Source organism: Chanodichthys erythropterus, chromosome 3, assembly GCF_024489055.1.
Source record: "Chanodichthys erythropterus isolate Z2021 chromosome 3, ASM2448905v1, whole genome shotgun sequence".
NCBI lineage: Eukaryota > Metazoa > Chordata > Actinopteri > Cypriniformes > Xenocyprididae > Chanodichthys > Chanodichthys erythropterus.
Genome location: NC_090223.1, coordinates 17,459,457 through 17,486,247, shown reverse-complemented (window position 1 = coordinate 17,486,247; position 26,791 = coordinate 17,459,457). Strand labels below are relative to the sequence as shown.

Sequence of the window (26,791 nt, the reverse complement as noted above, 5' to 3'; positions counted from 1 at the left end):
TAGTTCACATACTTGAGAATGTTTCAATGCAAGCTAAATTTGAATGCATTTTGTTCAAATTTAACCTGAAGAAATCCTGATGTTGTTTTTGACCTGTTTAAACACACCCAAAGTTGATCAGAAACTCCACCCTCTTTCAACACTCAACAGGAAAAGACTGACCTATTTTTCCTTTCTGTCATACTTCCCTACTCTAGTGATAAAAGCAAAAAAGAATCAGCGATCAATGACGAATGTTGAGGAAATTTTGAAGAAATTTTTTGAGAAATTTGTTTCTGAACAGACAGCAGAACTTTGTGATTCTCTTGGTTATTCATTTTGGAAACCATTGTTCAGAAAGTTAAAGTCAAGTTAATATTGCTGGAGCTCAAACAGTAAAAATGTTTTCACTATCTGAAGATGATTTTTCTTGTCCCGTGTGTCATGAAATCTTCAAGACTCCTGTTCTTCTGTCATGTAATCACAGTATCTGTAAAGAGTGTCTTCAACAGTTCTGGAGAACCAAGGAAACTCAGGAGTGTCCTGTCTGCAAGAGGAGATCCTCAAGAGATGATCCTCCAAATAATCTTGCGTTAAAAAACTTGTGTGAGTCGTTCCTGAAGGAGAGAAATGAGAGGCGTTCATCAGGATCTGAGGAGATCTGCAGTTTACACAGTGAGAAACTCAAACTCTTCTGTCTGGAGGACAAACAGTCTGTGTGTTTAGTGTGCAGAGATTCACAACAACATGTCAATCACACATTCAGACCCATCAGTGAAGTGGTTCCATCATATAAGGTAAGACTGATTTACACATAGGGCTGCTCAGAGGGTTGACCTGCATGTCTCCTCATGGCAAGAAGGTTCTCATTTAGAGTTTCAACAGAACCATTGTGTGTGTAAATTTTGCATGTTCTCCATGTGTTAGTGTGGGTTTCCTCTATGTGATCTGGTTTCCCTGACAATCCAAAAAAAAACAAAAAAAAAAACATACTGTATAAATGAATTGGAGACACTAAAATTGTCCATAGGTGTGAATGAGATCGTGAATGTATGTAAGCCCAGTGATAGACTGGCCATCCAGGGTATTCCCCGCCTATGGCCCAAGACGCTGGTATAGGCTCCAGCTTCACTGCAACCCTGCAGAGGATAAAGTTGGTTTGGAGAATATATGGATGGATGGATGGATGGATGGATGGAATTACATATGACGATTAAAACTGAAATCATATATATGACGTACAAATGTGTCTGTTCCATTTTGCTCATATTACATATGAACATGAACGTGTCTTATATTTTCTCTTTAAATTCCAGGAGGAGCTCAATACAGCTCTGAAGTCCTTACAAGAGAAACTTAAACACAAAGAAAACAGTAAAGGAAAGTTTCAGAAAAACAGTTCAACACATCAAGGTAAGGATTCATTCTTTTGATATATGTACAAGTTGAGCAGTTGAACTGGTTTGTTTGACACAATGTTTCTTTATTGACTGAAACACACAGTCATTTGCATATGATCAGGCAGAGATGCCTCTCTCAGCTTGTTATTCAGCAGTGGCCGGGACTAATGTGTGAGCAATAATCCCAATGGCAAGAGCTCACCTTGTTCCTCTTTCCTTCAGTGATTGTGCTTGATATCATCGGGTGTCTTCAATAATCGAACAATCACTTAATTGTCTAATTAACTCTAACACTGCTTTGGTGTTACTTTTAACACGCTGCTAGTGGTTCGCATATGAACAGCGAACTGTGTTAATTTAACACTGGGGAATTTACAAGGAAGCCCTGTTCACACCACCAGCGGCGTGCAGCGACAAAGCGACATGATCCCATTCATTTCAATGCAGAGTTAGCATCATCCAGCGACATGAACAACTGTGACTGTTGGCAATAGGAGGTAGGTGTTTCAAGGTAGGTGTGATGTTTAACTTTATGCAAATGAAGAGCGACTTTCGGGCGAGGCAAACAGTAATGAGTGAAGTCAGTGGCGCACACGTGATCCATCACTACATCCTGTAGTGAAGTGTTGGAGGCAAAATGGAGGAGACCGTAATTTTAGTGGTCAGCAACTTTTCTATAATTGATAATTGATGTCTTTTCCCAACAAAATATTTGTTTTTATTGGCAAGAAAGCTGATTTGTTTTTTACAACATGGAGTAACATTCATGAATATCATTCACAAACGTTACTAGGCAACCAGTTTTGGAAACGCCCAATAGCGATCTGAACCACCACCCGCTGGCAACATGCTGTGACAAAGTCACTGGCAGCATGAACACAGCTTTCCGTGTTTTCATTTGGACAAATGCAGACAATGTGATTAATATTCATGAGCCTGACAACCTGTATTCTTTGAACAACATTGTTCGATTGTCCTTTAAATATCAAGGATCACTAACTATCTGACTATTTAACTATCACTAACTATTTAAAATTAGTTTAAAAGTTCAGTAGGTGTTCTGGGAAAATGTCCTACCCTCTTTGCAAATCACAGTCCAAAGCCATGCCTCCTCCAAAATATCTGGTGGTGTTGGCCTTACAAATTCATGCCCCAAAAGTGTGGATATTGTAGTTTGCTCGTATCTTTGACAACATAAAAATAGTTCCCGATTAGACACTGGGTGCTGCCGTCATTGAGCTAATTAGTAAAGGTACACAAACTGCACATGCTACATTATGTTACTATTAAAACACATTAAAATCAAATCATACCCTGTACCTACCTGTCCAAAATAAATACTGCAACCATCGCATCATCTTTCCCTTTGACTCCCACATTCTCCAACATGGAAAAGCAACACAGATATTGATTATTTTAATATCTAATTAGCTCTTTTATGAGCCAGCCTTTTTTCGTTGTAGCCCTTTCTAAGACTGTCTTTCTTTTGGACGATACTTTTCCAGTCCCACTTGTTGTCGGTTCAGAAGGAAAGTTAGGTTGACTCTGCACCACGTACAAGAAACGTGCTGATGACGTATGATGCCTGCATGAACAGTTGCTATTGGACCGAACACAATGATTGAACGAACATTTTATGGGCCTACGCCTTCCACAGTTGGTATGTATTTATAAAAAATACATTTAGACTGCTTAACATAGTGATTGCTATCAGGATATGAGGAGACTTTCAACCAGCATAACAAAACAAAATTCTGAAGAGAATCTCCTATTGCACCTTTAAGGCTGTATGCTACAGCAAAATCCTCTGTGTTTAATGAACATCGCTCTGAATGTAGTGCACCAGTCGTATGCATCTACACTACAGAGTCTTAAAATAACACTGAAGCAGTGCAGGAGTTAATTCGATTTTTATGTGATGATTGACCTTTAGTATTGACACACAAACATTTGAAGTCACCAATGTGGTGATCAGTGTTTCCTGAAGTTGGGCTCTTGACTATTGAATTTTTTTTTTTTTTTTTTTTTTTTTTTTTCTCTGGCTGCTTAACAGTGTAAACACTTTTATTGCTTTTAAAAAGTCAAGACAGAACAGAATGTTGGTTGGAAATTAATGTCTTCTTGAAGTTGTCCGATTCATTCATTACAACTGAATCACTGAAATGTGTTTTGTTACTAATTTGTTCATATATTGTGCCAGTCAAGATTTTCTGGAACATGATCAAAACATTGTGAGTGTAAGGTTGAAAATATCCAAAGATATTTTAAAATGAACAAAGACATTTGCTTTACTGTTTCAACCCCCTCTCTCTTGCTACAAGGGCCATTTGGAAGGCTCAAAGGTGTTGATGGCGATCAAGGCCTGTAGGCCAAGATGTGTGTAAATGGTCACACCTTTAGTACAGTGGGAGAAGTTTTAATCTTCTGATGGGTCAGTTTGAATGTCTCACATTTGGGTTTCAGTCACGTGGTCAAGGAAGGGATAAAAGAATATTGTAACTGTTGCTCTGTCTTTTTGATTCTTGGCTTTCTTGGGCACTCTCTGGCCCTCTCTCTCTCTCTCTCTCTCTCTCTCTCTCTCTCTCTTTCTCTCTCTCAGGTAACTTTTTACATACATGCTGTGTACGATTAAATGGTATATGATTTTATCATCTCTATTCTGTAATTATTTATCTATTTTGTAATTATTTTAAGTGTAACCATAAGCAGATATTGTCATTAAACCCTTTCTATTACAAATTATGTGGTAACTAGTTTTGATTTGGTATTAACATTAACATGCTCCCTATTGCAATACAATATTGTCACACTATAGCAACGATATAGCAGCCTGAACCCCTGTAGGAGGAGTGTCACATGTTTTGATTTAAGTTTCATTTGGTGACTTTTTCTGTTTGCTCTGTGCCTGTTCTCCTGACTTACTAGTTTGTCATCTAGGCATCTCATTAGTTAATCATTGTTCCAGCTGTTCCTGTTTAGTTCCCTCATTTACTATGTGTATACTCCCTGTTCTGTTCAGGCTTTTGTCAGTTATTGTCTCAGATTATGTGTTGTGTTACTTCTATGTTTTCCAGTAAAGACTATTTGAAGTGTTCCTAGTTGTTTGTATTATTTATTCAGTGAGCAGGAAGTTATTAACTACAGACACACACAGACATCAGCAATCGTCAAATGAAACCCAACAATGCTGCAGTGCATCATGGGTACCAACATACAAATCTAGTTCAAGTGGCTCCTAGCATGCACTGTGGCATTTTATTTTTTTAATTTTAATCTTTTTTATTAATTAATTTTACTACTTCCTAACTATTAGGAAATCATGAAATTACAAGAGACACAAATGTCTAAACCACAGTCACTCGTTTTACTGCTACATGCATGTTACTGTGGTTTATCATTAATCTCTTTTTTGAGCAATGCAAAATGTTTCTAAAATCATTTCCAAATGATGAAACAGAACAGTCAAGAGCATTACTAAAGCAAACACTGATCACTATAATGACTTCAAACAAAACTTACTTTCACCCAAACATCCACATCTAAATCCCTGTTTATTTCAATAAAAACTTTTGCACATGTATGAAAGAAACAAACTGGTTGTAATAATTAATCTGCTGAGATCTTGAGAGATTTAATGTCTAAGGTTGTGGCTGGAAATCAGATGTAGTTCCTGTTCTTGTTTTTCTCTTTCGTTCAGTGCTTGTTAACTTTAGGTGTTTGAATGTTTCAGGAACATCATACTAAAAATTATTAACATTAAGGAAACTGGACATTTTTATGTTCTTGGAATGTTATGAATCAACATTCCTAGAATGGACTAACATTAAGAAATCTGGACATTTTAGCATTCCCATATCCAAAACTGAACATTTGGAAAATGTTTTTAGAACAAACATTTGTTAGCTGCTCAGTTCATTTGCTCTGCTTTCAAATAATATCGCATAAGAATGTATCTTCTTAAAAAAAAAACATTTAAAAATGTTGTTTTAATGAAGAGAGGCTGATGAGATTCATGTGTATTTTACTCAACAGAGACAGAACATCTACTACTACAGTATTAGTACTTTAAAAAGTTAAGGTTGAAGTAAACTAACCCACATTTACTCACTCTTCATGCTACTCCAGAATCAGTTGTGTCTTTGAGATGATTAAAGTGAATGTGATTTGATTTCAGTCTCAAGCTGATCGCACAGAGCGTCAGATTAAACAGCAGTTTGAGAAGCTTCATCAGTTTCTCAGAGATGAAGAAGAAGCTACAATCATTGCACTGAGGGAGGAAGAGGAGCAGAAGAAGCAGATGATGAAGGAGAAGCTGGAGGAGATGAACAGACACATCTCAGCTCTTTCACACACAATCAAAGACTTGGAGGAGATGATGAAAGACAATGACGTCTGCTTTCTGGAGGTCTGATTTCACATCATTGATTGATTGATTGATTGATTGATTGATTGATTGATTGATTGAGTTCTTGATGATAAATGGTGTGTTTGTTTTGCAGGAGTTTCCAGTCTCAATGGAAAGGTGAGTGATCTGCTGGTGTTTCTGGTCTCTCTGCTTCTGATCCAAAGCCACTGCAGTTCTGACTCCTGAATGTTCTTCCAGAGTCCAGATCTCACAGCCGGATCCACATATGGCTTCTGGAGCTTTGATTCATGTGTCACGTTACTTGGGCAACCTGCAGTTCAGAGTCTGGAAGAAGATGCAGGACATTGTCCAAAACAGTGAGTCTGGAGAAGATCTGTACTCTTACACACACACACTGGAAATCACACATGGGAGAATATTTACAGATTTTATTGAGAGAAGAGAATAACAAGAGAAGAACATGATTACAGTTACAGAAATACAGAATATCACCACTGTTCAGTTTTACATTGAAATGGTAAGTTATAAATGACCACTGCCAAGTTCCCTGGCAAAGGAAGTCTATGCTGCATCAGTTGCTGACACTATTGGTATGCGTAAGCAAACAATTTAAAAAGTGTCTCTCTTTGTCCGCGTTATTTTACATCTGACGATGGACAAGAGTTGTGTATGATTTGTTTGGGAGCAGAGTAAGCATGTTCAGCCATCAAAGGGGCTGGATGTGCTCACTGTGATTCATTCTCGCCTTTAGGAAAAAGAAGTTTATTCAAGTGTGCTATTAGTGTATGTCTTTTAAACTAAAAATAAGAAAGTATACTTTCAGTCTACTATTTATATTCTTCTCAGAAATCTACTTTATGTACTTGTCAGAAATATACTTTAAATTGCTCTTAAGTATACTTGATTTATACTGACAGAAAAGTATATTTGGCTTATACTTGTACTCAATATTTTGATCAAGATATACTTAAAATTTAATATCAGAAAGTCTTAAGTGATATGTCAATAGATATGTTAATGGATTTGAAGTATACTTAATATGAAATAAATGTATTTTAAATAGATTTTGCTAATATATATATATACAGTACAGTCCAAAAGTTTGGAACCACTAAGTTTTTTAATGTTTTTAAAAGAAGTTTCGTCTGCTCACCAAGGCTACATTTATTTAATTAAAAATACAGTAAAAAAAACAGTAATATTGTGAAATATCATTACAATTTAAAATAACTGTTTTCTATTTAAATATATTTCACAAAGTAATTTATTCCTGTGATCAAATCTGAATTTTCAGCACCGTTACTCCAGTCTTCAGTGTCACATGATCCTTCAGAAATCATTCTAATATGCTGATCTGCTGCTCAAGAAACATTTATGATTATTTTCAATGTTGAAAACAGTTGTGTACTTTTTTTTTTCAGGATTCCTTGATGAATAGAAAGTTCAAAAGAACAGCATTTATCTGAAATACAAAGCTTCTGTAGCATTATACACTACCGTTCAAAAGTTTTGGGTCAGTAAGAATTTTTATTTTTATTTTTTTGAAAAGAAATTAAAGAAATGAATACTTTTTATTCAGCAAGGATGCATTAAATCAATCAAAAGTGACAGTAAAGACATTTATAATGTTACAAAAGATTAGATTTCAGATAAACACTGTTCTTTTGAACTTTCTATTCATCAAATAATCCTGAAAAAAAATATTGTACACAAATATTTTTGTACAATTGTACACATTAAATGTTTCTTGAGCAGCAGATCAGCATATTAGAATGATTTCTGAAGGATCATGTGACACTGAAGACTGGAGTAATGATGCTGAAAATTCAGATTTGCATCACAGGAATAAATTACTTTGTGAAATATATTCAAATAGAAAACAGTTATTTTAAATTGTAATAATATTTCACAATATTACTGTTTTTTACTGTATTTTTAATTAAATAAATGTAGCCTTGGTGAGCAGACGAAACTTCTTTTAAAAACATTAAAAATCTTAGTGGTTCCAAACTTTTGGACTGTACTGTATATATATACACACACAGTGTTTTCACTAATATATGGTAGGGGGCGCTATTACACATCTTCTGAAAGAGTACAGAATCTCTGAATCAAAACACAGGCGAAGAAGAAGCAGAAACAAGTGCTAGATGACTGCTCATGCAAAATGTAAAAGAATGCGACCATCAAACATTAAACAAAACTGCCTAATGTTACCAAATGAAATGTCGACCCAGGACGAGCTATAGGACTGTGAAGCTTTGGGGGTGTTGCAGTGTTAATTTCGTTGACGAAAAAATTTTCGTCATAATTTTCGTCAATGACATTTTTTCACGGACGAAAACGAGACGATGACTAAATAAAAATGCGTTTTGAATGACTAAAACTATGACTAAAATCTACTCTAATTTTCGTCAACGAATAAAAACGAGACGAAAATGAAAGAGAGGGACGATTTGGGAAGATATCCAGTCAGGACTGCTGTCCTGTGTGGAAGATGCGCACATTTGAACTGTAATGTGCTGATCTAACCGCGGGAAAAGCGGCGCTGTTGCGCGCTCTACAGGCTCGTGCAGCAGCACATCTGACTGCTGCGCAATTAATGAATAGCGCACATTTATGCCATCCGATTGCTTATAAGCTAATGTTGATGAATTATGACAATGTTTACTACACGATGTTTATATGGTAGCATGTTTTAGACGGTTGAAAGAATGCATATTTATCTCCCTCATGAGCAGCCTGCTACAGTGCAGACTGCAGACATTTCAGAATAAGAGTCACGGTGTATTTCGGGATGGTTTATAATTATTATTTTTTTCCTGGTCATTATTGTTATTTTGTTTAAACAATAAACTGTATTTAATTTATTTTCTGTTTAATTCATAGTAAACTACTGTATCTTCTGTCACAGGAAGGAAAGACTAAGAACATTATTTGACACATTATTCAATATATTTTACAAGTATTATAGTTATTAAAGTAGTTATTATAGTTAACTAAACCTAAAACCAAAGAAATCTTCATTACTTTAAATAAACATTAACTGAAATAAAAGATAAATATATAAAAATGTAAACTTATAAAAATGTAAACTTAATAGTTTCTAAGCTTTAGCTTAACCTGAGGTATTAAAATAAACAAAAAATAAAAAGTTATAGACATTTAAAAGCAAAAACTAAAAGACATAAACAAAAAATTACTAAAACTTTTAACTAAAATTACAATGAAAGCAGGAAAAACTAAAAATCAAATCTAATTTTTTTTTAAATGAAATCTATAATAGTAGCCTACCTCAATGATAAGTGTGTCAATCCCTGAAAAGTACTGAATTTTGCTCTTTCACGTGTTTTTGCACTTGAACGGTCAAAAACCGTCCGCTTTGGTGAGCAAAGTACAGTTGGGTGAACATAAACAGTTTGGGGAATATCAGATGTACCTATATCAGTGTATTGGATCTGTGGAAGCATTTTTATTGGAAATGCTTAATGCTTACAATTTAACTAAATTCGATTTTAGTCGACTAATTCTACTGTAGATTTAGTCGACTAAAACTAGACTAAAACTAAAACAATTTCCAATGACTAAAATATGACTAAAACTAAATGGCATTTTAGTCAAAAGACTATGGCTAAAACTAAATCAAAATTTGCTGTCAAAATTAACACTGGGGTGTTGATGGACTTGATCTGCTCCATCTGGGTTTTGATCATCATTCTGAATCGCATCCAGACGTAATCTTTGACAAAAATGTAATTTTCTCAGCTTTTTGTTTAAAATGTTGTTTTTTTATGAAACCTACCCACATTAAAGTGTTGATAAATAAGCTAGAATAAAATGGTTTTAAAATGCAAAGAGTTAAAGTATAGTTAAAGGTACGATGCATAGCATAAATGAGTCCGTGACTAAATGAGTACGTACGGGATAGTGTGTGACTTCCCATTCTCTCATCCTTTCCAATTGTCTTTTTGGGTAGTGAAATTAGGATTATACTCATTGTGTATAGATTGGCTCCCATCCTGGCTGGCTGCTCAAAGGTTGGAGCAGGGCTTTGTCAGTTGGAATGGTTTGTATCATGGTCAGTGACCCATTACTTGTTACCTCCCCAAATCATTAGTCTGGAAGTTGGGAATTTGCTGCTATGCTTCAAGCATGCCTGGGCATCTTCCTTCAGACAATTTGAATTTGATGGTTTGAATCTCATCACTTATGAAAAGAGCCAAGCGGGACGGGAGCTTTCTCACTGAGAATCACAGTGTCACAGTGTAGTACACTTGAACCCATCTTTCATACACTAGTGAGTTTGTGTACTACAAGTGGTAACTAAATAAATCTTTTGAGCAACTGTTGAATAAAATGTTGTTTGTGTCTCATCAGCTCCTGTCATTCTGGATCCAAACACTGCAAATCCATCTCTCATCCTGTCTGATGATCTGACCAGTGTGAGATGGAGAGGGAACAAACATCCGCTTCCTGATAATCCAGAGAGATTTGATGATTATTACTGTGTTCTGGGTTCAGAGGGTTTTAACTCAGGAACACACTGCTGGGATGTGGAGGTTAAAAAGAATTTAGCTTGGAGACTTGGAGTAACAGCATCAAACCAGAGGAAGGGATGGGATTTCTTTAACTCTGAAGTCTGGAGTGTGCAGTATGGACTGACTAAACCATTTTGTTCTACTGTTAAACAGAAACTTCAGTGTGTGAGAGTTGATCTGGACTATGACAGAGGAACGGTGTCATTCTCTGATCCTGTAACTAACACACATCTACACACATTCACAACCACCTTCACTGACACACTCTTTCCTTTCTTGTATAGTCGTTACCCTCTGAGAATCTTACCGCTCAATAATCAGTAAACATTACAGCCAGGTCTGGATCTGTTTTTACCTCTGTAAGAGTGCTATTGATCTGAATATCAGTAAGGCTGTGATTGGGCCCCAGCTGATCACGTGACTGATATCCTGCACTACAGCAACACTCACACTCTCATACTGATTTTATACAACAGTTCAATGATTAATGAAAAATATGGCCAAATATTTAGCTTATTTTTGTCCCAACTGAAATGAGCATTGAAAATGAAGTGAACACATAGACAACTCGTATGTCTCAGGTACTAATAGTTGCCATTTATAGATTTAATTGGTCAAAGAAAAAAAAGAAAAAAAGAGTACTTTGACAATTTAGTATCAATAGGACTAAATCTGAAGTATGAATGAGATTGCTTACTTGCCTATATCCTTAAATGAAGGGATGTAATAATAGCAATAAATGCCATACAGGTTATTATGAATAATGAACATGTTTATATGTGCTTCTAATTCACAGAACATTTAAGTAATAATAATAACACAAGCCATTATTTTAAGTAAATAATAACACCAGCCTTCTTCACAAATATATATATATATATATTTATACATTTACCATAGGAAATTTACAAAATACCTTCACTGAACATGATCTTTACTTAATAATGAATTTTGGAATTAAAAGAAAAATTGATCATTTTGACCCATACAATGTATTGTTGGTTATTGCAACAAAATACCAGTGCGACTTGTGGTCCAGGATCACAAATAAATGTAAAAAAGCACTCATATTTTTTTCCAACACCATTTCCTTTTAGGGGCTCCATAGAATGTGTCATTTCCTTTCCGAATAAGGTATTGAGCTTTGGGCAGGTCTAGATCTAAGTCTAACTTTAACTTTTCATTTCAAAATAAATATATTTTATATGTATTGTTACCCTATGAGTCTAACACTCTGTCCTTTTGTTGGAAACAGCACTGTCCTGTGTAGAACATAGACTGTAAAAAAAAAAAAAAAAGATGGACCAAGTTTTTCCACTTCCTTCCACTGTAGAAAAATGAAGCCAGATATCCCAGTTTCAGTCACTGCAGATTATGTCATTTGGAGCCCTAGTCTGCACAGTAGTGATAATGAGGTGGATTACATTGGGAGGGCGGGGTTTATGGCCTATACTGCAGCCAGCCACCAGGAGGCGATCAAAATGCTTTTGGCTTCACTTTTCAGGACATGTGCGGTACACTTGTTGTAGCATGTCAGAAATAGAATGAGGTCTGTTTAAGGCCCACCGGTTCCCACCCAGGACAATTTTTTTTCCAGTTGATGAACAATAGAGCCAATCAGAATCCACATGACTATGGAGATGAGCATTTACAACGGCAGATGATAAAACTGCAGAGCATGCTTATAATAAACAAAGTTATTGTTAACTTGTGGACGCTAATATAATTATTCTTGGTGTGATGTGCCTTTACTGTCTGTGACTCGGCACAGCATTTAAGCAATGCTCATGTCCGGTCTAGACAGGGTTTAAATGTGTTACTGCGTATCCTTTTCTGCATTTGTGTTATTTTGTTGTATTTTATTGTCATGTGTGAATCAAAAGTAAGTGGATGAACGGGTAAAACATTTTTCTAATTCTAATTCTTTAAATGAACATTTAAGTGTTTTTACACAGAACTGAACCACCAGAACTGTTTTGTTGTTGTTGTTGTTGTTTGTTTCCATCCCTTCATCTCATGTCGATCAACTGACCTTTTATGTCAAATATATTTCAGAAGTGTAAATCATTCTGTTTTAATATTGCATAGACCTTTTTTTTTTTTACTGTTTCTGTTTGACTGGACCCAATAAAGACATTAAAATTACAAAAGGCCAGATTGGATTTTAGAACTGAATTAAAAATCTGTGAAAGAATTTTCTGTTCAGATATTCTTTGTTTATTACCAGTTCGGAATTAAAAAATGTCATGTCTAATCAAACACATCATTCTACACTTGACTAGAAGGAGGCCATCATCAGGTGTTTGGAGAGCTTCGTGGCCTGATCCAGAGAACAGCCAGACCCAGAGCAAACTTTGACACCATCGACCATGGAGGAATCGCATGTGCCCCAAGCAGACTTAGTGGGACAAGTGTTATAACACTGTCCCATTTTATGCTTGCAGGAGGTATGAGTTATTGTATTATTATTATTTTTTTGTTTGTTTTATTAATTTTGAGAATTCATAAATATTCTATATAAAAAATATAAAGAGGCTACTGGTGTTTGTCTTTATTTGGGGTTGATCCAGTGTTCTGCTACACATTTTACAATCTTCTTTCTTTCTGCTTCAAAATTTCAAGCTCAAATTTCCTGTTTCTTGCAATATCTCTGTAATAATAAAATTTACTAGCAATGCATGAGTAAAATTGTCTCAAAGTCAAACCTTACAAAATCAAATTGAATTGTGTTATTCAGTATTATTAGTTCATGTATGGATTTGAACATAGGATACGTCTCTGACAATAAATAACCCTTTTAGTTTAAAGTTGAGCCTAAAAGTTTAATGTTGAGTGTTGCTGGATATTGAACTTTGTAACATGCTCCCTGTCCCCATGGCTAGCATAATGCTAACAGTGCAGGAAATCATGAGAAGAAGTTATTTGGGTGTGATAGTGTTGTACTGTGGAACAGACACATTCATTGCTGATAAAGTTACATTTTGAACTTCAGCCTCTTAAAGCCTTGTTGTACAAAGTATTGTAAATACTATAATATATACAGTATATTACATTTTCCTATATGGTTTAAAAACATTAGTATTTACTATAAATTACTATAGTATTTTTTCACTTGGGACTGCTCCAAATAACATACATTCAACTAACAGTATCTTATTATGGATAATATTGATGGGTTACACTTTATTTCAAGGTGTCTTTGTTACACTGTAATTATACATTTAATTACTGAGTAATATTAAGTAACTACATGTACTTACTATAGGGTTTGGTTTGGTTTGGTTTAGGGTTAGTTGAATGTAATTATAAATAATTTATAGTTATTACTATAGTAACTACATGTAACATATGTAACAATGACACTAAAATAAAGTGTTACCTTTTCACGTTATTCAAATCACTGTGTAATTCGACAGTATTTAAGATGTTTAATTCATATGTATTATTATTATTATTATTATTATTGTAGTTGCTTACCATATAATTATTTTAAAGAGGAACACTGAAATTTAAAACTGAATGTCTGATCAAAATACAAATAATAAGATATCCTGACATTGGTATTCCTGTAATGCATTCAATTTACTAAAATAGTTATTTTCCTCAGTGCATTGTAAAATGAAATGTGCTGTGTATCCAGCAGGGGGCAGCAATTGATCATGCTTTTATTACTGAATTTTGACTTTCTAAACCATTCTAAATCATTGTATTTTTTAGAAAAAAATATAGATGTAATCACAGTATGTGACCATAGGAGGAAGAAGGCAGGAGAAGCAGGTTGCAAATAAAACTCAAAGGTTTAATGATAAATCAAACAACATGTAAACACATCCAAAAACAACAGTGACTGGACAACTGAGGGAGATGAGTGGTTTGCTTAAAAGTCTGGTGTGGTGAGGTGCTGATGGAGAACAGGTGAGTGTGCTTAGCAGATGGTGGACTGAGTGCAGGCAAAGAATATACACTAACAAGAAGCGACACTCAATAGAACGTTCCATTGAAACACCGGCGCCCAGCAGCGCCCCTGCGTTTTTCCGTCATTTTGGGGTGAAAGCGAGTCAAGTATGCAAGTGAATGCTTACGTGTGTGTGTGTGTGTGTCTTGATGAGGTGATAATCAGTGGCAGGTGTGGTGATGGTTGACTGAGTGCAGGTGGAAACCAGGAAGGGTGCTGGAAAATGTAGTTCTATGGTGACTGAGGATTGTGACAATAACAGTAATTAAATATATCGTCAATTTTTTCTTCAATATATTTCAACCCTTTAATGCAGGGACGTGCACAGGGGGGTTGCTCAGGTTGCCCGCGCAACTGCCCATATGCCCTTCTTGACTCACGTTGCCCTTCCGAGGTGGAAAAAAATAAATAAAAAAATCGTACAATGGATGCAGAATTTCACGTAGGCCTTGATTAAAAAAAAAAAAAAAATCGCAAAGCCTCATTCACTTCCATATTCGGGCACCCGTCCGAAAGTGAAAGTCAGTAGGGGAAGGGCAAACTCTGTTTCATTGGCTGCAGCGCTGCACGCCACCAGCACCTGAGCTGAGCCTGCATGAGCGGCACTAGAAGGAGATTGTCGCGGTTGTCGGGTGGGACGACTTAACGTTGTCGGAAAGGTGAGTAAGGTTATAATCGTTAACGAAAAAACGAAAACTAGGTGGGAAAAAACATCGTCGTTAAATGAAATAAAAATAAAAACGAGGCATTACAAAAAAACGATAACTAACCAAAACTGTAATGTGTGTTTGGCAAAACTAACTAAAATAAAATAAAATTATAGATTAAATGTCCTTAGTTTTCGTCTTTGTCAATGTCTTTCATAGAGCAAACGTTCAGCTGCATTTCATTTCCCTGCGTCTCTCACTCACGCGTCTCTCTCACATACTCGCGCGCGCACAGCCCCTCCCCTCCGTGCACACCGCGCCTCCATGAGAACAAGTGTTGGAAGCAAGTTCGCGAAAGGTTGGTATCTCGTGAAAACCTTTACACAATCTCACACATTAAAAAGTGGTATAAAAATATTTTTAATTCTGAATATAATTTTGTCAGTGTGTTAATGTCGACCCCAGAAGCGATTGCTACTTTAGAAAGTTAACTAGACGCAAGTTTGAGGTAAAATGCACTTGGGTTGTCGATGTCAAAACACTATAGATGTTTGGTAGGGGAGTGCCCTTTTTTTAGGTCAGAGCAACTGCTCCTCAAAATTTCTGTGCACGTCCCTGCTTTAATGTATTGATCATAAATATGTGAAAATATATTTTTATTTTCATAAGGATCCACATACTGGATCCAGCAAATAAATTACAAACTTGTTTCCAAAAAGTTGGGACACTGTACAAATTGTGAATAAATAAGGAATGCAATAATTTACAAATCTCATAAACTTATATTTTATTCACAAAAGAATATAGATAACATATCAAATGTTGAAAGTGAGACATTTTGAAAATGTCATGCCAAACTTCAGCTCATTTTGGATTTCATGAGAGCTACACATTCCAAAAAAGTTGGGACAGGTAGCAATAAGAGGCCGGAAAAGTTAAATGTTCATATAAGGAACAGCTGGAGGACCAATTTGCAACTTATTAGGTCAATTGGCAACATTATTGGGTATAAAAAGAGCCTCTCAGAGTGGCAGTGTATCTCAGAAGTCAAGATGGGCAGAGGATTGCTGCGGCGAAAAATAGTGGACCAATATCAGAAAGGAGTTTCTCAGAGAAAAATTGCAAAGAGTTTGAAGTTATCATCATCTACAGTGCATAATATCATCCAAAGATTCAGAGAATCTGGAACAATTGTAAGGGTCAAGGCCGGAAAACCATACTGGATGCCCGTGATCTTCGGGCCCTTAGATGGCACTGCATCACATACAGGAATGCTACTGTAATGGAAATCACAACATGGGCTCAGGAATACTTCCAGAAAACATTGTCGGTAAACACAATCCACCATTCGCCATTGCCGGCTAAAACTCTATAGGTCAAAAAAGAAGCCATATCTAAACATGTTCCAGAAGCGTTTTCTCTGGGCCAAGGCTAATTTAAAATTGACTGTGGCAAAGTGGAAAACTGTTCTGTGGTCAGACGAATCAAAATTTGAAGTTCTTTTTTGGAAAACTGGGAAGCCATGTCATCCGGACTAAAGAGGACAAGGACAACCCAAGTTGTTATCAGCGCTCAGTTCAGAAGCCTGCATCTCTGATGGTATGGGGTTGCATGAGTGCGTGTGGCATGGGCTGCTTACATATCTGGAAAGGCACCATCAATGCTGAAAGGTATATCCAAGTTCTAGAACAACATATGCTCCCATCCATCTCTTTCAGGGAAGACCTTGCATTTTCCAACATGACAATGCCAGACCACATACTGCATCAATTACAACATCATGGCTGCGTAGAAGAAGGATCCGGGTACTGAAATGGCCAGCCTGCAGTCCAGATCTTTCACCCGTAGAAAACATTTAGCGCATCATAAAGAGGAAGATGCGACAAAGAAGACCTAAGACAGTTGAGCAACTAGAAGCCTGAATTAGACAAGAATGGGACAACATTCCTATTCCTAAACTTGAGCAACTTGTCTCCTCAGTCCCCAGACATTTGCAGACTGTTATAAAAAGAAGAGGGGATGCCACACAATGGTAAACATGGCTTTGTCCCAACTTTTTTGAGATGTGTTGATGCCATGAAATTTAAAATCAACTTATTTTTCCCTTAAAATGATACATTTTCTCAGTTTAAACATTTGATATGTCATCTATGTTGTATTCTGAATAAAATATTGAAATTTGAAACTTCCACATCATTGCATTCTGTTTTTATTCACAATTTGTACAGTGTCCCAACTTTTTTGGAATCGGGTTTGTACAATAAAATCACACAAATAAAGTGTATTTGGTCTTTTTATTATGAATATTTGTGCTCTAGTTGTTTTTTTGTGTTTGATCTAATTTAATAACACTATATTTGATAGTTTCAGTAAGTACGTTTTGAATGAATGTTGTTTACATTAACCTTAAGAAATCTTGAAAGTGTGGCATTTGACTTGTTTCAACACACCCATGTGATCGGAAATTTCACCCTTGTACAGCATGTTTCCAAAAAATGACATGACACAATCATTCAGAAAGTGGAAGTGAAGTTAAGGTTGCTGGAGCTCAAACAGTGAAAATGGCTTCACTGTATGAAGATGATTTTTCTTGTCCCGTGTGTCATGAAATCTTCAAGGCTCCTGTTCTTCTGTCATGTAGTCACAGTTTCTGTAAAGAGTGTCTTCAACAGTTCTGGAGAACCAAGGAAACTCAGGAGTGTCCTGTCTGCAGGAGAAAATCCTCAAGAGATGATCCTCCATGTAATCTTGTGTTGAAAAACTTGTGCGAGTTGTTCCTGAAGGAGAGAAATGAGAGGCGTTCATCGGGATCTGAGGAGATCTGCAGTTTACACAGTGAGAAACTCAAACTCTTCTGTCTAGACGACAAACAGCCTGTGTGTTTAGTGTGCAGAGATTCACAGAAACACGACAATCATAAATTTAGACCCTTCAGTGAAGCTGTTTTATCATATAAGGTAAGACTCATCACATTCATCCAATCAATATTTTTATCTACCATTTTGCTCAAATTTATATAATATACATCACTGTATTCTCTTGTTAATTCTAGGAAGAGTTCAATACAGCACTGGAGTCCTTAAAGTGGAAACTTAAATGCAGAGAAAGAATCATAGGAGAGTTTGAGGAAACTGTTCAACACATCAAGGTGAGGAAAATGAAACAAGTCAAAAACTCAACAATCCCAACACACTTTATTACAGTCCCATTTATTATTATGACTATCCACAATTTAGAAGAGTAATAACACAAATGTAAGATTGACAATGATATAGTGACCAAAAAATGTTCAAACAAAATCATTTATTTTATCTCCTTTAAAGTTCCTTAGCTCTGGACACAACAATTTCCTTTTAATTTATTTATTTTTTTATTCTTTACTTTATCTTAAGCCCTATGTTTAGTACATGTTTCTTTAAATGATTGTAACCAATTAATATGATCAAAGTCCAGTAAGGTGTGGGAGTCAGTATCAAGCACCATTTGAAGGTAGGACTTCCTTTTCTGACACATGGTCACATGAGCACATGGTGTAAGAAGAAGGAAAGATTATTTGCTTATTAGTAATTAGTAATCTTATTTAAAATAACATGAACTGTACATAAAAAAATGTGTGTGTGCCTGAACGTGTAAAGAAGCCTTTTGTCTGGTTTTATGGTTCAGAAATTCAGTTTTGTTTTTTTGTTTGTTTGTTTTTTTGGCTCAGGGCAACGTTATGTGATAAGGGGTACTTTTTAAAGATGTCTTGGACAATACCTCACATTGGCAAATAATGTGTGATAAGAAGGGAAGATGCAGGGTTCCTGGGTGCGCAGGAACACCCGAAGTGATGTGAAAAAATATAACATACATCTCTATTTCACAGCAGAGAAGAAGTGTTTTTTGAAGTTTTGTACGGAGTAAAGTACGATGAAGTACGTTATATGACATGACACATTACATGATACAAATTTATGCCTGTGTCAAATCCGATATATATCAATGTGTTTCATTTTTCCCTTTTTACTTAATGATTTAATTACATTTTTTAAAAAGATTTGTGATTTCTTATAGAGGGTTGTTTCCAGTAGAGGGTTAAAACATGAGCACATAAGTCGATCATGTAAATATGCCACATAGCAGCATGATGGTACAAATCCATATGCCTACAATTGGTAAAACCAGAGAATTATCACTTAGTACATAGCAAATTAAGAATTCATATAAAAGCATGTTCCAGTAAACATACATTGACTATATCAAATTAAAAAACACAAAGTTACTTCAAAATATAAGCAGACAGAAAACAAGCCACTACTCCAGATTATGAAGATTATCAAATGATCACTGTTTTACAGGTGCAGAAAAATAATTAAAAGATATTTTAAATCTTGATTGTTAATACTGTTACGGTTGAGTCAGGCAAAGAAGCAGGCAGAGAAAAGGATCCACGTGCAGGATGATTTAATAACAATCCAAAAGAGTAAAAAACACAGAATATTCCAGGTGGCTTTCAGGCTTGATAGAAGACCCCCTCAGCGGAGCTTGAGACCACAATGGTGGAGCTGATGACCACCACAGCTGGGCAGACAGGGCCAAAGATGCCCATGGTGGAGCAGAAGACTGCCACAGCAGATCAGGCAGGAATGAAGACCTTATTTGTATAGCGCTTTTCACAATACATATCGTTTCAAAGCAGCTTTACAGAGAATGCATGTCAACATTACAATTTTAAAAAGAATGCAGTTAGCAAATAATGTAATTTAGGCAATTAATTTACAAACACTTTAAGCAATTTACTTGAAGGTAGAAGCAATGAGCTCCTGGAAAAATGAATTACATATTAACAATAATTAGGATATATAGAAATTTGGGAATGTTCATGTTGATCCAGTTGATTGCGTCTTCTGAAGTCCTCACAGGAGTCTGAGGCTGGATCCAAACTGAAGCTGATGTACTTTCTAGTCATTTTGTGATCTTAAAGAGCATGAAGGATAGAAGATCGGTTATTATATAGGTCATTAGCAATACTTTATAATCGATACGGAACTTAATAGGTAACCAGTGTAGAGATGATAAAATTGGTGATATATGATCATATTTTCTTGTCCTGGTAAGAACTCTAGCAGCTGCATTTTGTACTAATTGTAGCTTGTTTATTGAGGAAGCAGGACAACCAGCTAATAATGCATTACAGTAATCTAGTCGAGATGTCATGAAAGCATGAACTAACTTTTCTGCATCAGAAACAGATAACATATTCCGTATCTTAGCAATGTTTCTGAGGTGAAAGAAGGCTGTTTTTGTAACATATGAAATATGATTTTCAAAGGACAAGTTGCTGTCTATTATAACACCCAGGTCTTTAACTGTCGAGGATGGAGTAACAGTACATCCTTCTAAATGCAGATTGTAGTCTGAGAGATTCTGTGTACAGGTTTTTGGCCCAATAAGTAATACTTCAGTCTTATCTGAATTTAATAGAAGAAAATTACTACTCATCCAATGTTTTACTTCTTTAATACACTCTGTCAGATTGGATAATTTGGAGATTTCATCTGGTCATGATGAAATATATAACTGAGAATCATCGGCATAGCAGTGGAAACTAATTCCATGTTTTCTTATAATATTGCCGTGTGGCAGCATGTATATTGAAAATAGCAGAGCGCCTAACACTGATCCTTGCAGCACTCCATAGTTAACTATTGTTATCTTAGATTTTTCCCCGTTTAAATAGACAAAATTGTGACCGTCTGATAGGTATGACCTAAACCACTGTAATGCCTGGCCCTGAATACCAGTGTAATTTTGTAGTCAATCTAGGAGTATTTTATGATCTATAGTGTTGAACGCAGCACTGAGATCAAGTAACACTAGTATTGAGATACAGCCTTGGTCAGAAGCTAGAAGTAAGTCATTTGTAATTTTAATTTATAGACAGGGCTGAAGATCTCCATGGCAGAGCAGACAACCAACATCTGAGTAGACAGGCCTGAAGATCCCCACGGTGGAGCCAACATCCACCACATCTCAAGGGCGTCCTCCATAGACGCCAATTTAGGCTTCTGCCGGTGGATGCCCAGTGCCCCACATCACCCCTCCCCCCACCCCCCATTACATCCCCCATAACATCCATATTATATTATAGATGAATATGCTCTCAGTTTTGTGTTCCCTAATTATCAGTGGTTTGAATCTGCCCTAATATCGGTTTTTCCCTCATAAAGTTGAAAGAAGTTCATTAATATTTGTACATCAAGAGCAGGGACATGTTTGTGTGCATTTTGTTAGTGATTTCCCTGGAAAGAAGAGTCAAACGATAGATTGACTCGCATGTCTGAAGACTAACTTACACGAGTCACAACGTTCCTCAGCATGATTTCAATTACAACACGTTTCAGCGCCTGTTTGCTTCTTATTTAACTCAAATCAACGTCAACTGGATGTTTTATTTGCACTATATCCATGCAGCAAGATGACAATTACGACCCAAAAGCACATTCTTTTCACGAGTGTTGTCGCGAGTCATGCTCTCGCTTATATCTGATACAAGGAGAGTTTGAGTTTGAGCGTGCGCAAATATCACCATAGAAACAGCCTTAAATAAACTATAAAAAAGGGTGAAGATCATGTCTGAAAGCTCCAATCGATTTGTTATTGGTTAAAATCAATGGAGAATATCTCATATTTTTCCGTGAGTACTCGGGGGCTGGAGCAGCCACAGAAAGATATGAGATATTCTCCATTGATTTTGATCGGTGCCTATGGCGTCCTCCATAGTCGTAGAGTTACTGGGTTGGTCTCAGGGACCATGTCAAAACAGGCAGGAAACTCAAGGGTGTCCTCCATTTTCATCATAGACCATCTTTCTGTGGTCATCTCTGGGCAGAAAGAAAGTTCATGGATGACCTCTGTGGTCATGTAAGGGCAGACAGGCAGTTCAGGAATGTTGGTGCAGACAGACCGTTCAAGTGTGACCTCTGTGGTTATGTCTGGGCAGACAGAAAATCAGGGACGATCTCCCAGGTCGCATCAGGGCAGACAGGAAATTTAGGTACAACCTCCGTGGTTGCATCAGGGCAGACAGGAAGTTCACGGGCTGTAACTGACACAGGACTGGGCTCTGGGGCAGCAGTGGACTGGAGTGGATTCATTGACTGAGAGCAGCGTGCGTCCCAAACATACAGAATGGCTATCACCATAAGAGTGCAACTGACAGTAGGACAACCTCCGAGACCCCCAGACTTGATACCACTGCAGAGTGGTATCCTCCAAACTGGAAGCCAGTCTCAAGTGCCTAAGAACCGCCTTGATGTGAGGTTCCTGACAACCGGAAACACTGATGTGGCGTCCATGATGGCTGAAGACTCTGGCATGAAAAAATGAAAAAAAAAATGTTTAGGGGAAGCATTCTCCTCTACCTCGCCAACAGTGAAGGAGGACCCAGTTAGCTAGAGGGCGTAGTCCAAGAACTTGTTTGGCGATCCTTGAGGACCATCACAGAGACTGTAGGGGGTTGTTAAGTCCATAATAAAAGAAATCAAATGAGAGCAAAGACTGGGAGGTCAGTAAAATTAGCAATGGTTAGGAAGTCCTGGATGTGGTTCTCAAAGCGAGCAAGTTCTCTGATGAAGGCGGACTAGACTAAACTACTAGATCCATAATAGGTCAGTCATTCTGGTTAGGCCAGGCAAAGAAGCAAGCAGAGAAAAGGATGTTGATTTAATAATCCATAAGAGTAACTAACACAGAATATCCCATGTGAACAAAGAACTTTCAAAGCAGTTTAAAACATATTTAAATAATTTAGTGTCTAGACATTTGATTTAAAATGATTGAAATGAATGTACTGTGATTTCAGTCTCAAGCTGAGCACACAGAGCACCAGATTAAACAGCAGTTTGAGAAGCTTCATCGGTTTCTCAGAGATGAAGAAGAAGCTACAATCACTGCACTGAGGGAGGAAGAGGAGCAGAAGAAGCAGATGATGAAGGAGAAGCTGGAGGAGATGAACAGACACATCTCAGCTCTTTTACACACAATCAGAGACATGGAGGAGATGATGAAAGACAATGACGTCTGCTTTCTGAAGGTCTGATTTCACATCATTGATTGACTGATTGATTGATTGATTGATTGATTGATTGATTGATTGATTGATTGATTGAGTTCTTGATGATTAATGGTGTGTTTGTTCTGCAGAAGTTTCCAGTCTCAATGGAAAGGTGAGTGATCTGCTGGTGTTTCTGGTTTCTCTGCTTCTGATCCAAAGCCACTGCAGTTCTGACTCCTGAATGTTTTTCCAGAGTCCAGAGCTTACAGTCGGATCCACAGATGCCTTCTGGAGCTTTGATTCATGTGTCAAGTTACTTGGGCAACCTGCAGTTCAGAGTCTGGAAGAAGATGCAGGACATCGTCCAATACAGTGAGTCTGGAGAAGAGTCTCTTTCATACACTGGAAATCATGAATGAGAGAAGATTGACAGATTTAAAGATGTCTGATGTATTTGATCAATATGACGAGTGTTTGAATTCATAATAATCTGTGTTTGGTTCACTCTTGATCATGGGCGTCGGAACCATTGTATATGGGTGGGACAAGACCTTTGACCTTTTAAGACCAATAATATTGGACCCACTCACTTTTACCATCTCTAATTCAGCCCATATGTCTTTTCACTTTTCAGAGCCCCGTTAGTCAAATCCATTCCACTTGAGGAATGCCCTAATAAATTAAACTCCATTCCGTGTTTTAGCTACAGGCAGCCTTGACATCCAGGCTGCTGCTTCCAAAAATCTATTCCGCATTCAGAGTCCAGGAAGTAAAATCAGTTTAATCACCATTATTAATGCGCTGTTTTCATTGAAGCACGCGCAGACATACATCACTCGTACACAGAGAGTGGAGATTGTGCTGGGCGCACACAGAAACATTTAGGAGGACAGAAACTTATTAATGCTACCCTGCAACTTTAATTAATAAAATAGCTTTGCTACTGAATCGTTACATTATATTTCTCAGCAACGAAGGGGTTTATCTTGCACACTACTTTATCTCTATGTCTGATTCAAAGCAGGCAGAATGCTAGATCTAACTAGCATTGTAACTGACGAAAACAACCATCAGTTTTACCCTTCTGGTCAAACATTGCACTGCAAACATCAACAACAATAAAATGACCATGGTATAAGCAGGATAATCCAAGGCTAGCTGTGCATTAAATAATTTTAATGGACTTCTCAAAGGCAACCGCTCGATGTGAAGCAGAGGGCGGTTGCCTTTGAGAAGTCCATTAAAATTTGCCTCCACGTAGTGCATTAAAATCATTTAATGCACAGCTAACTGTAATTACTTGTTTAATTAATGACACCAGAATACTTTTCCGACACCCATACTTTTGATCATTATATGAACATCAGAATAAAAGCACCTGTTTATTGTCTCATCAGCTCCTGTGATTCTGGATCCAAACACGGCTCATCCATCTCTCGTCCTGTCTAAAGATCTGACCAGCATGGCATGTGGCTTGATCAATCAACTCCTTCCTAATAATCCAGAGAGATTCGACAAGTATTTCTGTGTTCTGGGTTCAGAGGGTTTTAACTCAGGAACACACTGCTGGGATGTGGAGGTTAATGAACGTTCATCCTGGAGTCTTGGAGTAACTACAGCATCAAAACGACGGAAAGGACGCGTTTTCTTTAACACTGATGTCTGGAGTGTGATGTATGGACCATTTCAACTGCCTGGTTTTCCTGTTAAACTGAAGCTTGATCATGTGAGAGTGTATCTGGACTATGACAGAGGAACGGTGTCATTCTCTGATCCTGTAACTAACACACATCTACACACATTCACACCCACCTTCACTGACCCAGTTTTTCCATTCTTTTATAGTCAATTCCCTCTGAGAATCTTACCGCTCAGTAGTCAGTAGTCGTTACACCTGTAGGTCTGGATCGAGCTCCTTTCATATTTTACAGTCATCATGTTTCCAGTATTTAATCCACTTCTCATGAGTAGCTTGGTAACTTCACATGACTCAACAGCAAAGAGCTTGTTAAATTTTTAGACAAGTTAAGATACTGAACAGGACCACATGAAGATGCTAGAAAACCCCTAAGTCACCACCCTACTCTGTCTGCATATACCTAATACAGTACATCGATCCATTCAGAATGACTAAACGCAGCAAGATACACATGACAAATCAAAACATTATCCTGAATGAGTGTGGAAACAATGTAAATGTACTGAAATGTGTGTGCATAAATGCAATCAGTGATCGAGAGTGCACATGCACGGTTTATTTGCGCATCAATACAGCGTACTGTACGACTGTTGTACGTCACCTATCTTCATTTTTATTGCAATCGTCACTCAATATGTTACATGTTAGCTGGAAGGATCTGCTTTGCAGGTATGATGTTCATTCTATTCATGAGGATCAGTGTCCATGTTTTATTAACATTTATGTTATTGTGTATTTGCCATGGTAACTGCAATTTCTGTGTACCTTAAGTTACGAATATGACTTTTACACTTTGTTTTCTGTATTTTTGATGACTATGGTGGCTCATACCAACTTATAACTTTATTGTATTAACAAAAACTAGTTTGGGACTGCTAATTAATAGCCTTCCCTTTATTCATCAGTGTTAAGTGATATTCTTACAATTTATGTGTATGAGGAATGTACTTACGGCTGTGTCAAACATTTTGGAGAAATAAAATTGCTTGGTTCAAAATCCAAAAAAATTGGGTCGTGGCTTAATAACCATGGAAAAATGTGGGCCAAACCAGTTGAAAACCATTGTTCTATTGGTCATGTGTCTTCAAGTGATATGAACTCGCAAGTTTAACTTGAATGCAACAAAATTTCTTTACATGAGTCTGTGTTTCCCATCTCCTACATTCATGTGCAATTGAATACATGTCAAAAACAAAAAGTGTATTATGACTGCCTCTTAAAAAAACCCAATGAACACACTGCATATTTTCCTTATTGTAGGTTTAACTAACCTTATACAGAGGTCACCTGGATGTCAATAACATACAGGTTTGGAACAACATGACGGGGATATACTTTTGCTGTCAAATCAGCCCTGACCCGTTGAGGCATGTACTCCACGAATGTGTGCTGTGGTATCTGGCACCAAGATGTTAGCAGTAGATCCCAGCAGATGCAGTCCTGTAAGTTGCAAGGTGGATCAGACTTGTTTGTTCAGCACATTTCACAGATGCTCAATTGGATTGAGATCTGGGGAATTTGGAGGCCAAGTTGACCTCAAACTCATTGTTGTGCTCCTCAAACCATTCCTGAACCATTTTTGCTTTGTGGCAGAACCATTATCCTACTGAAAGAGCCACAGCCACCAGGGAATACCGTTTCCATGAAAGGGTGTACATCGTCTGCAACAATGCTTAGGTAGGTGGTACGTGTCAAAGTAACATCCACATGGATGGAAGGACTCAAGGTTTCCCAGCAGAACATTGCCCAAAGCATCACACTGCCTCTGCCGGCTTGCCTTCTTCCCAGAGTGCTTCCTGGTGCCATGTGTTCCCCAGGTAAGTGAGGCACATGCACCCAGGCATCCACTTGATGTAAAATAAAACGTGATTCATCAGACCTTCTTCCATTGCTCCGTGGTCCAGTTCTGATGCTTCACTGTTGGCTCTTTCGGCGGTGGACAGGGGTCAGCATGGGCACCCTGACTGGTCTGCAGCTCCATACACAACAAACTGTGATCACTGTGTATTCTGACGCCTTTCTATCAGAACCAGCATTAACTTCTTGAGCAATTTGAGCTACAGGAGCTCGTCTGTTGGATCAGACCACACGGGTCAGCCTTTCGCTCCACATGTGCATCAGTGAGCCTCGACCGCCCATGACCCTGTCGCCGGTTCACTACTGTTCCTTCCT

The 26,791-nt window shown here is 37.3% G+C and overlaps 1 protein-coding gene and 1 pseudogene across 1 annotated transcript; both read left to right on the top strand.

Annotated features, from left to right (window-relative positions):
• Window positions 1–213: 213 nt before the first annotated feature.
• On the top strand, window positions 214–12,401 carry LOC137017204 (E3 ubiquitin-protein ligase TRIM35-like; annotated as a pseudogene).
• Window positions 12,402–17,411: 5,010 nt separating this feature from the next.
• LOC137017202 (nuclear factor 7, brain-like) lies at window positions 17,412–25,613 on the top strand. The gene is made up of 6 exons (XM_067381206.1): window positions 17,412–17,842; window positions 17,938–18,033; window positions 22,729–22,959; window positions 23,070–23,092; window positions 23,174–23,292; window positions 24,318–25,613. Exons 1-6 carry the CDS (start codon window positions 17,447–17,449, stop codon window positions 24,803–24,805), a joined length of 1,353 nt encoding a protein of 450 aa, XP_067237307.1. The 5' UTR covers window positions 17,412–17,446; the 3' UTR covers window positions 24,806–25,613.
• Window positions 25,614–26,791: the final 1,178 nt, after the last annotated feature.

Bases quoted from the DNA above. Each gene is read 5' to 3' on its own strand.
- LOC137017202 (XM_067381206.1), top strand. From the start codon at position 17,447: ATGGCTTCACTGTATGAAGATGATTTTTCTTGTCCCGTGTGTCATGAA. The intron at 18,034-22,728 runs GTGAGGAAAATG...CTGTGATTTCAG, and splicing joins AAACTGTTCAACACATCAAG to TCTCAAGCTGAGCACACAGA. The intron at 23,293-24,317 runs GTGAGTCTGGAG...TTGTCTCATCAG, and splicing joins GCAGGACATCGTCCAATACA to CTCCTGTGATTCTGGATCCA.